Below are 11910 nucleotides of genomic sequence, written 5' to 3'. Positions count from 1 at the left end.
GATAGTAAGGTAGAAGCCACTATAGTAGAATTATGCATGTTAATAAGCACCTGGTTTATACTGAGAATTGATCCCTAAACTAAAGTTTCACCTTTTTCTCAATCTCCTAATGTTTGTGTTGCTTGTGTTTGTACCTGTATGTTGAGGTGTTTGGTTTTTCTTGTTGCTTCTCTCAAATCCTGTCTTCCATCAGTGTTTATATTGCCATAAACAGGCTGAGACATTATTTTTCCTGTGACCTCTGTCTTTTAAATAGTGGATACTCTCCATGTGTGTTTGTATACCTCTGCTTTTTTAGACTGATTTCAGCAGGTGTTGGAAAAGTATGTCATTGTACAAATTCATGCAATATCCTTTCAACAATGAAAAAGGTGCTTTGTGGTGGTCACCTTGTTGTTTTGATGTGGCTGTAATTTACTTATTAATGAGAAAGAAGTCACCTTACTTAACCTGATGAACTTAAACTAGATCAGAATATGTCAGTAAATTGTGCTTGAATATCTGTGTTTTTATATTGTACAACTCTGTATGGCTTTTATGATTCTTTTAGATTCTAGAAGTTATTGAGAACAGTTTAAGAGAACTTGTCTGAGTACATTGTGTGAAGCCACAAGTCACATTACATGCAACTCTCAAGGAAGCTAAAAAAACATTTTGAAGTTACATCTGTGTGACTTTTAAAGTCTGCATAAAATCAAAAAAATGTACACAATTTATTTTGTTTGTGTACATTGCTAGTCTTGAGGTGAACAATTAATCAATGCAAGTTAATCCACTGAAGAAAGAAAAAAAGATTGTTTCAAAAAGAACATTTGATTGACAGCTTGGTCAGAATATCCTAAACCACTCCACTCCAACCATTAGTTTGCTGCGAGTGAGAGACAGACACGTCTCGTCAGACACTGCTGCTGTTCTGAAACACTGTGGCATTAGTTCATGACCAACTTCCTGATTATGATGTACAGTACATCGTGGTAAATGAGCTTTTGAATGTAGTTCTTTCTCATACGAGATGAACATTGAGAAAACATATGTGAGAGCAATCAGGTTAGAAATTATTTAGAAAACAGTCCTAAAATAGCAAGAAAGGAGTACATCAAACTCATTGGAGCTGCACTGGAGCTTCATTTTCTCTATTAGTCTGTATATTTAATTATGTCAATCCTCTGTAAGGCAGGTCACAGTGAGTTTTGCTCTTGGACTTTACTCAGTTGTGCTGTTTAAGAGATCCGATCCTCTGTAAGTGTGTATGTGATTCTTAAGAAACACTTCAAATGCTGACTGGAACAAGACTGACTGGAACAAGACTTTGACCAGTGTGGAGTGACACATCATCTTTAATGACAGAAAATACATTGGAGTAATATGCAAAACAGCATGATAAAGGTAAATAAAGGTGAAGCAGTCAAAAAAGCAGACATCTTATTTAAGGTAAGACACTTACAACGGAGTCTTTTTTTGAGAATTCTATTAGCACTGAAAATAATTATATTATTAATTATTCTGCTGAAACTTCTGTATTGTATTATCTGAGTTCAAAGACTTGTTAAATCAACAATTATTATTGCAAAATAACCCAGACAAGTTGATCATGGCGCAATACAAAATATTGTTAATATTTCATTCACTCACAGAATGAAACAGTTCCTAGCAAGTGGCTACAAATGAACCAGATCCACATTTGCACACTGCAAATGAACATTTCAGATACCTGGATTAGTGGTCTGTCATACAGACTTGCTATTGAAATCAGTCATTATCAGAAAATATCAGGCCTTGGAATGTTTCGACTGACCAATCAAAATCCAGTGTTCCAGAGAGCTGCGTAATGAAGCGTCTGAACAACACATAGATAAATAATGCCAAATTTTTAATTTGCAGTTGAGCTATTCTTTGAATTATTTATCAAGTAAAGCATGTGTTTGTACAGTACTGTAGAGGCCCAAACAGCTATTCTTTTAGAGGCAAGGAATGTCCAGTCCTACTTCTACACCGTCACCATCCGGAATATTTTAACTCCAAGACACCTGTCTGAAATCCTCTAGTGATGATACCAAAATAACAGTGGGCTAGATCTGTTCTCAGTCTCAAAGGTTATGCTTCAGAAGCAGGAATGTACAGATATGTTACAGATGATAATCATTAATTAGTTGTGTACTGTTCAGCCTGGGTCACCATGATTCGGAGCCAAATTACCGGAGGGTGAAAATCACTTCAGAAAGATGGCAGCATCATAAGTTATTTTTACACAGACATTGTTAGCTCTATTAGTAAAATCTGTTGACTTTACAGACTTCACAGTATGTTCAAATTTAAAACAACTTAAAACATAATCATATATTTCATGTATGTTGACTTTTGCTATGCACTTATTTACAGTTACTGATATATGAAAAGCTTGTTGTCCATGTATAGTCTCGCCATAGTTTGCTGTGCTGTGTAAGAATGCACCTGTCACTCACAGAAAAGGGTATGAATGTGTGGTTTCCCTGCTGAAGCAGAGAGGAGAAAAACAATGATGCATCATGTTTTATTTAATTTACATTAATTAGTATAGCACTTTTTTTTCATACACATTGTTTCAAAGCAGCTTTACCAAAAATTTGCAATTTTGTATGATTATTTAGAGTTGGCCTCATCTGAAGTCCTGCTTAGCGTTTGTTGTGTCATCTGAAGTTTTAGTAAGAGGCTAAATATAGTCAACAGGAGCATATCTAAATATAGCTATAGATTACACCAACAAAATGGGATGTAATCATACTTGAGAACTGGCACTTTTTCCACAAAGACACTAAGAACATTGAAAGAATTGAAAAGCTGAGATGACACTCACTGTAAGACTGAAGTCTTATTACAGGAAGTCTTCAGGTGCTTTTTGTTTTGAAAGCAAGAAATAGAAGGAGAAAAACACAGGAGAAATTGATAAGTGATCCACCATTGCATATTACTCCTGTTGCATCACTGCTTCTACAATAGCTAAGAAGTTTAAGTATAAAATACAGTATAAAGTACAGGTTTGCTGTGATTACTTCTATAATACAGTGGTATATAAAATTATTTGGTAATTTAGCCTAGTATGATTAATTTAGCTTGTTTTAAACTTTTTTTCATTCTAACTTAGGTCCATCAGCATTCTTTGAAATAAATCCATTTCTAATATTTAACTCCCCATTAAAGCAAAAATCACGTTTAAAATCATTATTTATACAACAATGTATGAAACAGCATGAAGAGAATAAGGATAAGGATAAGAATGCACAAGGTTATTTGATTAGCTGTGCTGAAAATATACAATTTAACTCCATAAATGTCTTAACTTTTAAAAGTTCATCCCAGTTGACTCGTCTGCATCATCTCTACATTGCCGATAGTATTTGACACTTATTTGCAGGAACTATTGAGAGGCTCCACGATCCACTATTGTCACCTTATCATCTTTATTTGTATAGTGCTTTATACAATAATGCTTGTCAAAGCAGCTTTATAGAGTCAAACAGGAAAATACTTTATCAATACTTTGTCAATACATTGAACTCTCTCTCTCTCTCTCTCTCTCTCTCTCTCTCTCTCTGTCAACCAACTCTCGTTAATTTGCATAATTAACTAACTCTCATTAGAGTATTAGTAGTTTGTTAGGTTAGGGTTAGTAGGAAAGTTGACATGTACTTGCAAAGTTACTTATTGTCAAAAAGACACATATTCGGACACTGTTTCAGTTTGCACTTTTCCATGTTGAGTTTATTGTCATGGTTGTTGAATTGATTCCATTATTCACATCAGGTGTGTGTGCGTGTATGTTCTACAACACTGTTCTAGAATGTTTTTTAGGGGACCATCAAAATAGTTTTAGCAGATATTAAGTCTGATGATACTCTAATGATTGGTAGTTGACATGAACTTGCAAATTTATTTACAGTAAATAGAATGTCTACAGTGGACTGTCAAAATAAAGTGTTACCAAAGTTAACATATTTTATTTTAGGTTACTGCCAAAGCCACATTTCTCATTTATGTTTAGTTTACCTTGAAGTACTTAAATAAGAACACAACAAAAATTAATAAAATCTTAACCAAAATTAAAAAAGGCAAAAGAAACCAGGAATATAAAATTAAAACAAATGCAAAAAAATAATTCAAACTATAACAGCATATTAATGATGTTAAAATAACAGTGTGCTAGATCTACATTCTGCTTCAAAGGCAATGCTTCAGGAGCCAGAATTGACAGCCCTGCTTTAGATGATAATCATTATGAATGTTTTGTACTGTTAAAATTAGATCACCAAAAATAAATTAAATAATAATAATAATAATGTATATGATGTTCTTATTGCTGCATGAGAGGTGAAATATTCTTCTCACAGATCCACTGATGAGCACCATTACATGGAACATCAAGCCACCCTTTTAATTGAGGAACCTTTTTTAAATAAGTCACAACACAGTTCTCTAGTTCTTTTCCATTTGGCTCGTTTGGCTCCCAGAAGCTGAAAATAAAGATCAGCATTAGATGTTCAGTGCTGCTTTCTGTGTGATATGATACTGACTGTGAGAATCATTTATAATAGAAGGTAATCAGTTCAATTCAGTGATTTCTCACCCAGAGGTCCTGTCTTTCAGTGTGCTGCCATCAACCCATTTCCATGTGCCCTCCACTTCACTGTCAGTCAGACCAATCCAGAATTCTCTTCTATCAGTAATCTTTTTAACAAAATCCTAAACAGATGAAACAATTGCACGTTTATATCATAAACGGACTATATACATTTCCCCTGACCATTTCTCACATAATAGCTGAACACCAGAAACACACACAATAACTCTCACTCACATTTTCCTCACTGGTGTTGATGATGATCAAATCTGCTCCTCTCTTGTGACAGTCTTGTCTGCTCTCAGTCCAGTTTCTTGTCTCATTGGACTTGTAGTAAAAACTGGATTGATAGAAAATCCATCCATCTGAAAACAACAAATTTTACTATTCGCACTTCATCTCTGTTCATTTATTTATTTTTTGTAATATAGTATATACTTCTTAAATAATTGCAATCTATGGAGTGGACCTGATCTGCATTACACTGCTGGTTATATATATATATATTAATTTTTTATTAATATTATATATACCTCTGACATGACAAATCTAATTTTGAATCTTGAATCTATTACCATTTACACTCAACTAGAAGTCTTCTCAGGTCCAAAGATCTAGCTGAACCTGACGTGCATTATTTTTTATTTTTTTATTTAATATATTATTTCTAACCCTAACTCAAGACAAAGGTGGAGCTGACTGCTATATATTTGAGTCTGAGCGCCATTTTGTCAGAATTTTTTTTCCTTCAGCAATGAATATCATCTTACAGAGCCCGAGAAGTCACCTGTAGGAGAAAGAAAAAAAAACAAAAACAATCCATGCCGACAGATTTGCAATCTGTCCCCTCAGTTTATAAACCATACTCACAAATTCTTAAACTGTTCTCATTCTTAATGTATAATAATATATAATAATTATAATAATAAAATAATATTTATTTTTATTATTATAATTTAAATGTATAGGCTAAATAAATTGTTGCACTTAAGACAGTAAAATGTTTGTCAAAGTAATTCATGAATGCTATGGTACATTATTTGTTTTGTATTGCTTTTTACTTTCACTCGAAACTATCTTTTTTTTTTTTTTTTTTTTAGAAAGTTCAGCAAATTTTCTATTCTTCTTTTTAGTCTTTATTTTAGGCAATAAAACAGACGGCGGTGTCATATAATATTGGTGATTAATGTAAAGTAAACACTAAAAAGAAGAATATTTTGTGACTGTCGATCATGGTCTCATAGGCTACTCATAGGTTTAATAAACACAATAAAATCCATCCCGAACCTAAACAGGAGGCGTGGTTGAATCTGCCGGTGGGGGCGGGGCCACAAATCTGTGAGTTTATAAACCTGAGAGAATGGACTGCTCGAAGACTTCCCTGTGCTATCCGGCATCTATTAGAGCAAATTTCCCGGTGAGGTTGGTGCAAATGTCGTGCTGTGAGTGTAGTTCATGTATATAGAATATATCAGAATTTCTATTGGTGATATCTGTGTTATTGACGGCTAGTCTACTTTCTCCAGATATTATAACTTGGATATCCCTGCACTGCAAGGATTATGTCCACTTAATCTACCTATCCCCTTTTTAAGGGGAAGGTCGTGTTATTTGTTCCTCAGCCTAAATGTCTTACCTCTTATTATTAGCTCATGTTTACAGGAGTCCCCAGTATGCACAATCTGTGACTGGGCTCGGAGAGCATCTTCGTTCTGCACTTGCTTGTAGCATGACTTGATTGGATGCATTCACCATTGTGTGTTAACGCAATTGTAGAGACCGTTCAAAAGGGAATTATCTGGTTACTTACGTAAACTCAGTTCCCTGAGAAAGAGGAAATAGAGTTGGTAGGCCAGCCCATGCTATAAAGCTGCATGCAAGTCTATTACTGTCACTTCAGTCAAAAAATTTTGATGAAATGGCACTCAGTTCCACCCATTTTGGCGGGTTGAAACACCATTGGTTCATGCAGCTACAGTATCAGAGTTGCCCCATAGCATGTTAATGCAAAGCTTGTTCCCTTATCTCAGGTAACTGAGGTTAATGTAAGTAACCAGAGCATCTCAAAACATAGTTATAATAATAACTATAATGCTGAATGTCATTTGTGTTTAGGTCTGTGTAGGCTGATAGCTCTTTTTTTATTCTATATTTATTCTAAACAGCAGGAGACGTGTGAATGCACAGCAAATGTGTGACAGAGCAAATATGTTATCAGGTTAATAAAGCAGTGTTTATTTGTATACTTTATAATCACAAAGAAAATCATGTTATATTGCTGCTCTATATAGTGTGTGTTATTTAAAATTTTGTGTAGTGTTTTAAGATGTCAAACTTTCTGTCTTTGTCCAGTATAATAACTGGGTGAAATGAATTCATTCTAGTTGTTGTGTCCCAGTAAACAATCTGACAAAAATGTTTATCAAACCAGATATTTTTAAAGAATTAGGGTCCTCCCGGGGTAATTCAGTAAAAGCACATTTAAAACCCTGGGCTACTAATGTCAGTCCTGACCAGTGTACAAAGCACTCGTAAAAGTTTTAGACCCAAACCCGCTTGGGATTGACCTCAGGTTTTCAGATCTAGGTGGACCCATGAAGACATATATACACAACCTCTTCTAACTTCTAACATATGGTTTACTCCAATAAGAGTAACTGAGACCATAACCAGACAACATGTTATGAGTTTTTACCAGGAATTGAAAGTTGATTCAACACATTTCTGTTCTTTATTATTAGCTCGTCTCTTTCTTCTGTGAGGTTGGTGATCTTAGTTAGTAGCTGGTGTGTCTCTTCTGTGTAGTTTGTGTTCTTGGTATGGATGTGGACACACAGCACTATGACTGCAGTCAGCAGAAGAACACACAGAAGCACCAAACACACTACAGCTGCTCTGGAGATTCTGGTTTTCACTGAATCACTTCCTGATGATGACAGACAAATGATTCTTAACGTCAGCACAGTGAAAGTGTGTTTGTATTTTGTACCTGTGTGTTGAGGTCTTTGTTTTTTAGTTTCGTTTTTTCTCTTGATGTGTCTGTCCATTTCCTGTGTTCCTGTGTTTATGTTGGCATAAACAGGCTCAGACATTTCTGTTCAGATGAACTCAGTCATGTACAGTAAATGGGGAAGGTATTTTTAACACCACACTATATATTTCTGTAGTTTCTGTTATTTATTTATTTATTTATTTATTTATTTATTTATTTATTTGTTTGTTTGTTTATTTATGATTTGAACAGATAGGAAGATACAAGATACACGAAACTAATGCTGAAAGAAATAATTTCAAATATCAGATTTTTGACCATCCTAATTGAGTATAATAGCATCAGAAGAACACAGCAGCAATAAACAAACTGGAGCTCCTCTGGAGCTTCTGCTCTTCACACAATCTCACATCCTGAACACTACAGACAAGATGTTAAAAGACTGAACATGCAAATGGTGGTGTTTTTATCAAATAAATTAATGTGATTACCTGTGTTCTGAAGTGGTTGGGTTGTGTTTGTTTCTTTCTTGAAGTCACAATCTCTCATATAATCTACACTCTCATAGATATCCACTGTCATCTCCACTCTATCTTTGATCTTTCCCTCAAACTCAGTCCCAATGACATTGTTATAAATATCATCAGACATTTCTGCTCTTTAACCATTAAACATTAAATGATTTAGTTCCTGTGTAGTTGTGTTTAAATAGTCAGGACACGTCTTCTTTTTAAGGCTAGTTGAAAACAAGTTTGTGGTCAGTGTGTGTAATCATGTGACATCAGATCCTCAAAGTCGATAAGTATGAAATGGAAGTTGTGATAGCCTTTCCTTCCCTATTGTGATGTACATCCAAATGAAACAGCTTCTTAAACAAGAAAAATAAAAAATGTAAGAAAAGACTTGATTTTGTTCATAGTGAGTTGATTGGATATTTGGATTGTTTTGTTTTTCTGTTGCTTTGATCTCATGTGAATAACAGGTTATGGAGGCCAGCAAATTATTTAAAAATGGAAGAAGGACATGGCCTAAAGCTTGATGACCAGAGGCATATTGAAACATGGATAAAGGATATCAAGGCTTGTCACCTTCCAATGTCAGTTGCGCTTGTTCTTGTTGTGTGTCCTCAATCTAGTATCAGACTCAATCGAGTCTGAGGAGGTGGGGGCAGGAGAAACAACTCTCCAATATTTTGAATTTGGACTGCAGTACCCATTTCAAAAGCTTGCTGTCAATATTACATACTGTGCCTTTAATATCTTATATTAAAATTAGTCTACAAAATCGATAGAAACACTGAAGGACTTGATGTTCATAAACATTCATCTACAGGTCACTATAATCTTAAATGACCAAGTCATTCCCAATTGGCAAATGTTTAGAAGGACACACACCAGTTTCAAACACAACATCACACATCAAAAGATCCTACTTGTGCCATATTGCTATTGTTCAAGGACAACATCAGATGCAGACACAACAGTTCCATAATCAAGATAATATTAAGGAACAACATGCATGACATTAGTCTATTTTTGCTCCACCAGTTAAAATAGTTAAAACGAAGCCAAAGCAGAATGAAGAGTTTCACTTCTCAGAACAACACGCATCAGTGGCGTTTTATTCTTTGGTGTATGAGTTTTTTTTTTTTTTTTAATGAATTGATTGACTAAATAATTTAATGACTGTGTCTCCCCCTAAAGTTTGAGGGGACTGTCATTTGTAGTGGTGTCCGAAATGATGTTGGAATTATTGAGTGCACTCATTCAGTTCCATATGAATGAGTGAAATTTTATATCACAGAGAAAGTTCTCATAAACGTGTGTCACCATTGTGTGCTTGAGTTGGTTCTAGTTCTAATAGAGCCCTCTGCAATGACATTTTTGAGGTAAATGTGAGCCCTCCGTCTGAATCCACAGCTTAAAGACTCCCTCCTTTTCAATAAAACAAAATAAATAAAAATTAAATGTGGACAAATATGTTATTGCCATACATACACACGCATCAGTGGCGTTTTATTCTTTGGTGTATGAGTTTTTTTTTTTTTTAATGAATTGATTGACTAAATAATTTTACACATACACATACACACACACACACACACATACTGTACATAAGGTCAAAAGTTTACATACACCTTGAAGAATCTGCAAAATTTTAATTATTAATGATAATTAATTATTTTTTATTTAGTACTGATCTGAATCTGGGGCCCATTTCACAAAAGGAGGTTATGTGAAAACTCTGAGTATGTTAACCCTGAAATGAGGGAAATGAAGGTTTTCTGTTTCAGAATGGGATGTTTGTCAAACCATAGAAAGCAGGGTAAGTCAAGCCCGTTTCTGAAAGAGAGCTAACCTATACTCAGAGTCAGTTACCGTAGTAACTTACTCTATGAACCTAACCTGATCAGGAGCAGGTTTTCTTCGATAAACCCAGAGTTTCTTTCGGTCTCCTCCCCCTTTTTAAACACTTAATTGATGCACGCAAGTGTTTTATATTTATATTTAAATTTAAACCCATGACGAATGCTTCCAAACCAAACCTGAGATGAATTAAACTCAACCATGGTGGAGCCTCAACTCCTTTTTAACAACTCTATTTTATGAAATCTTCTTTTGGTGCTTTTCCACTGCATGGTACAGCTAAGCTTGACTCGGCACGGCTCGGCTTAACTCAGTTTGCGTTTCCACTGCAGTTTAGAAACGCTTTAGAGTGGGTGAGATTACAGACATGTCATTATAGACGGTTCTGTAACCTATACTTATAGATTATATACACTCAATGTTACCCAAACCACAACCTAACTTAAAAATGTCATTCTTTAAAAAAATGTCTTCTGTATTAACCTATTTATTTTTATTTATTTTTTTCAATGTGGATGTAAGCTAACTATTTTCCGTAAATGACATAGAAAAGAATAAGAATAAGGAATAAAGCAGGTAAATGGTAAAACAATTTGCATTACAGACCAGTTTGTTTATAATTACAACAATACATCTAAATAGTATAAGAAATACCATTTTGCAATATCAAGCAGCATAAAGAGCTGTTTTGTAATTAGTGGAAGCAGATGACACCAGAAGCCGGACACATTTAGCATACAAATATTTAAAAAACAAGTGGATAGCAAATAACTACATAGAAAAAAAAATAAACTTTACCAACAATCTGAAGCTAATTTCTTAGCTGTTCTCTCTTATTGGTAATGTTTGTGTTCTTGAGTATTAGCTGCTCTCTCTCATTGGTCAGATTTGTGATCTTGAGTATTAGCTGCTCTCTCTCATTTGTCAGGTTTTCATTCTTTGATATGAGCAGTTGTCTCTCTTGAGTGTGTGTGACACACAGCACTATGACTGCAGTCAGCAGAAGAACACACAGCAGCACCAAACACACTACAGCTGCTCTGGAGTTTCTGATTTTCACTGAATCACCTCCTGAAGAACAAACATGCTGTTATTCTCTTTATTTATCCACTTAACACAGCACACATCAGTTCAGAGCATCAAAACTGAGTAAATTATTAATATCAGTACCTGTGACTTCAGATGATTTTCCTTGCATTGAGTCTTTTCCAATTTTACTTATAATGGCGTTGATGTGGATAGTTTTAGTGCTTTCATCATCTTCTCTGTACATCTTCTCAGTTTTTCAATATGTTCTACTTTCAGGAAGTTTTGGTGTTGTCAAGATGTTGACAAACTAACACTGGATTCTGTCCTGGAGTGGACTATGTTGTGTTCCACTGTGTTTGTGTGGCCAGTATTTTGAAATAAATGAATTATAACTCACTGCAGAAGCACTTTTTTCTACTATGTGGATTGGGTTCATTTTAATGAGATTTAAATGTATATATTAAGACATAATTATTTATTGTCCTCATTCATTATGAGCGTGTACAATTTGACAGTGGCTGCTGCTGGAAAACAAATCCTAAACATCTTTTGGTGTTTGTAGTGCAGTTCAATCATATGAAATCAAATTAAAAAGTTTTTAGAGGAATGTTTACATCAGTGACCATGTTGCAGCAATAAGAGCTCTCAATGTAAAAACAGATTTGTGGGTCATAAGATGGTTACATACATTGTGTTTCTGCTTACACTGCAGGATTAAGTATAATGTCAGGCATGCGTGTTGTATGAAAGTAAACTGTGAAAAGTATTTTGTAATTGAATTGTGAAATGTAATCTGATGTGTATGTTAGTATATTAAATATTTAAAATATAATTAAAGCAAAACCATAGGTAACTATGCAAATGAACTAGAGAGATCTCCTCTCCATCATTTTCTTCTGTTATTTATTTATTTATTTTTTTAGATTAGA

At 34.5% G+C, this 11910-nt stretch overlaps 2 protein-coding genes across 4 annotated transcripts in view; one reads left to right on the top strand and one right to left on the bottom strand.

Annotated features, from left to right (window-relative positions):
* The window catches only part of cadm2a (cell adhesion molecule 2a), a 470143-nt gene that overhangs the window by 275660 nt on the left and 182573 nt on the right, over positions 1-11910 (top strand). The window lies entirely within an intron of this gene.
* On the bottom strand, positions 3972-8296 carry LOC132132306 (CD209 antigen-like protein C). Its single transcript, XM_059544695.1, has 5 exons — positions 8078-8296; positions 7290-7520; positions 4832-4959; positions 4601-4716; positions 3972-4487 (listed from the first exon to the last, which is right to left on the bottom strand). The coding sequence occupies exons 1-5, from the start codon at positions 8235-8237 to the stop codon at positions 4328-4330; spliced, it is 795 nt and encodes a 264-aa protein (XP_059400678.1). The 5' UTR covers positions 8238-8296; the 3' UTR covers positions 3972-4327.

The sequence above is a fragment of the Carassius carassius genome, chromosome 49, assembly GCF_963082965.1.
Source record: "Carassius carassius chromosome 49, fCarCar2.1, whole genome shotgun sequence".
Taxonomy (NCBI): Eukaryota; Metazoa; Chordata; class Actinopteri; order Cypriniformes; family Cyprinidae; genus Carassius; species Carassius carassius.
This window is presented reverse-complemented; position numbering and strand designations above follow the sequence as displayed.

Excerpts from the sequence above, each read along its gene's own strand:
- LOC132132306 (XM_059544695.1), bottom strand. The coding sequence starts at position 8,237 with ATGTCTGATGATATTTATAACAATGTCATTGGGACTGAGTTTGAGGGA. Across the intron at positions 7,521-8,077 it reads CCAACCACTTCAGAACACAG|GAAGTGATTCAGTGAAAACC; the intron begins GTAATCACATTA and ends TGTCATCATCAG. Across the intron at positions 4,960-7,289 it reads GAATCAACTTTCAATTCCTG|ATGGATGGATTTTCTATCAA; the intron begins GTAAAAACTCAT and ends TGTTGTTTTCAG.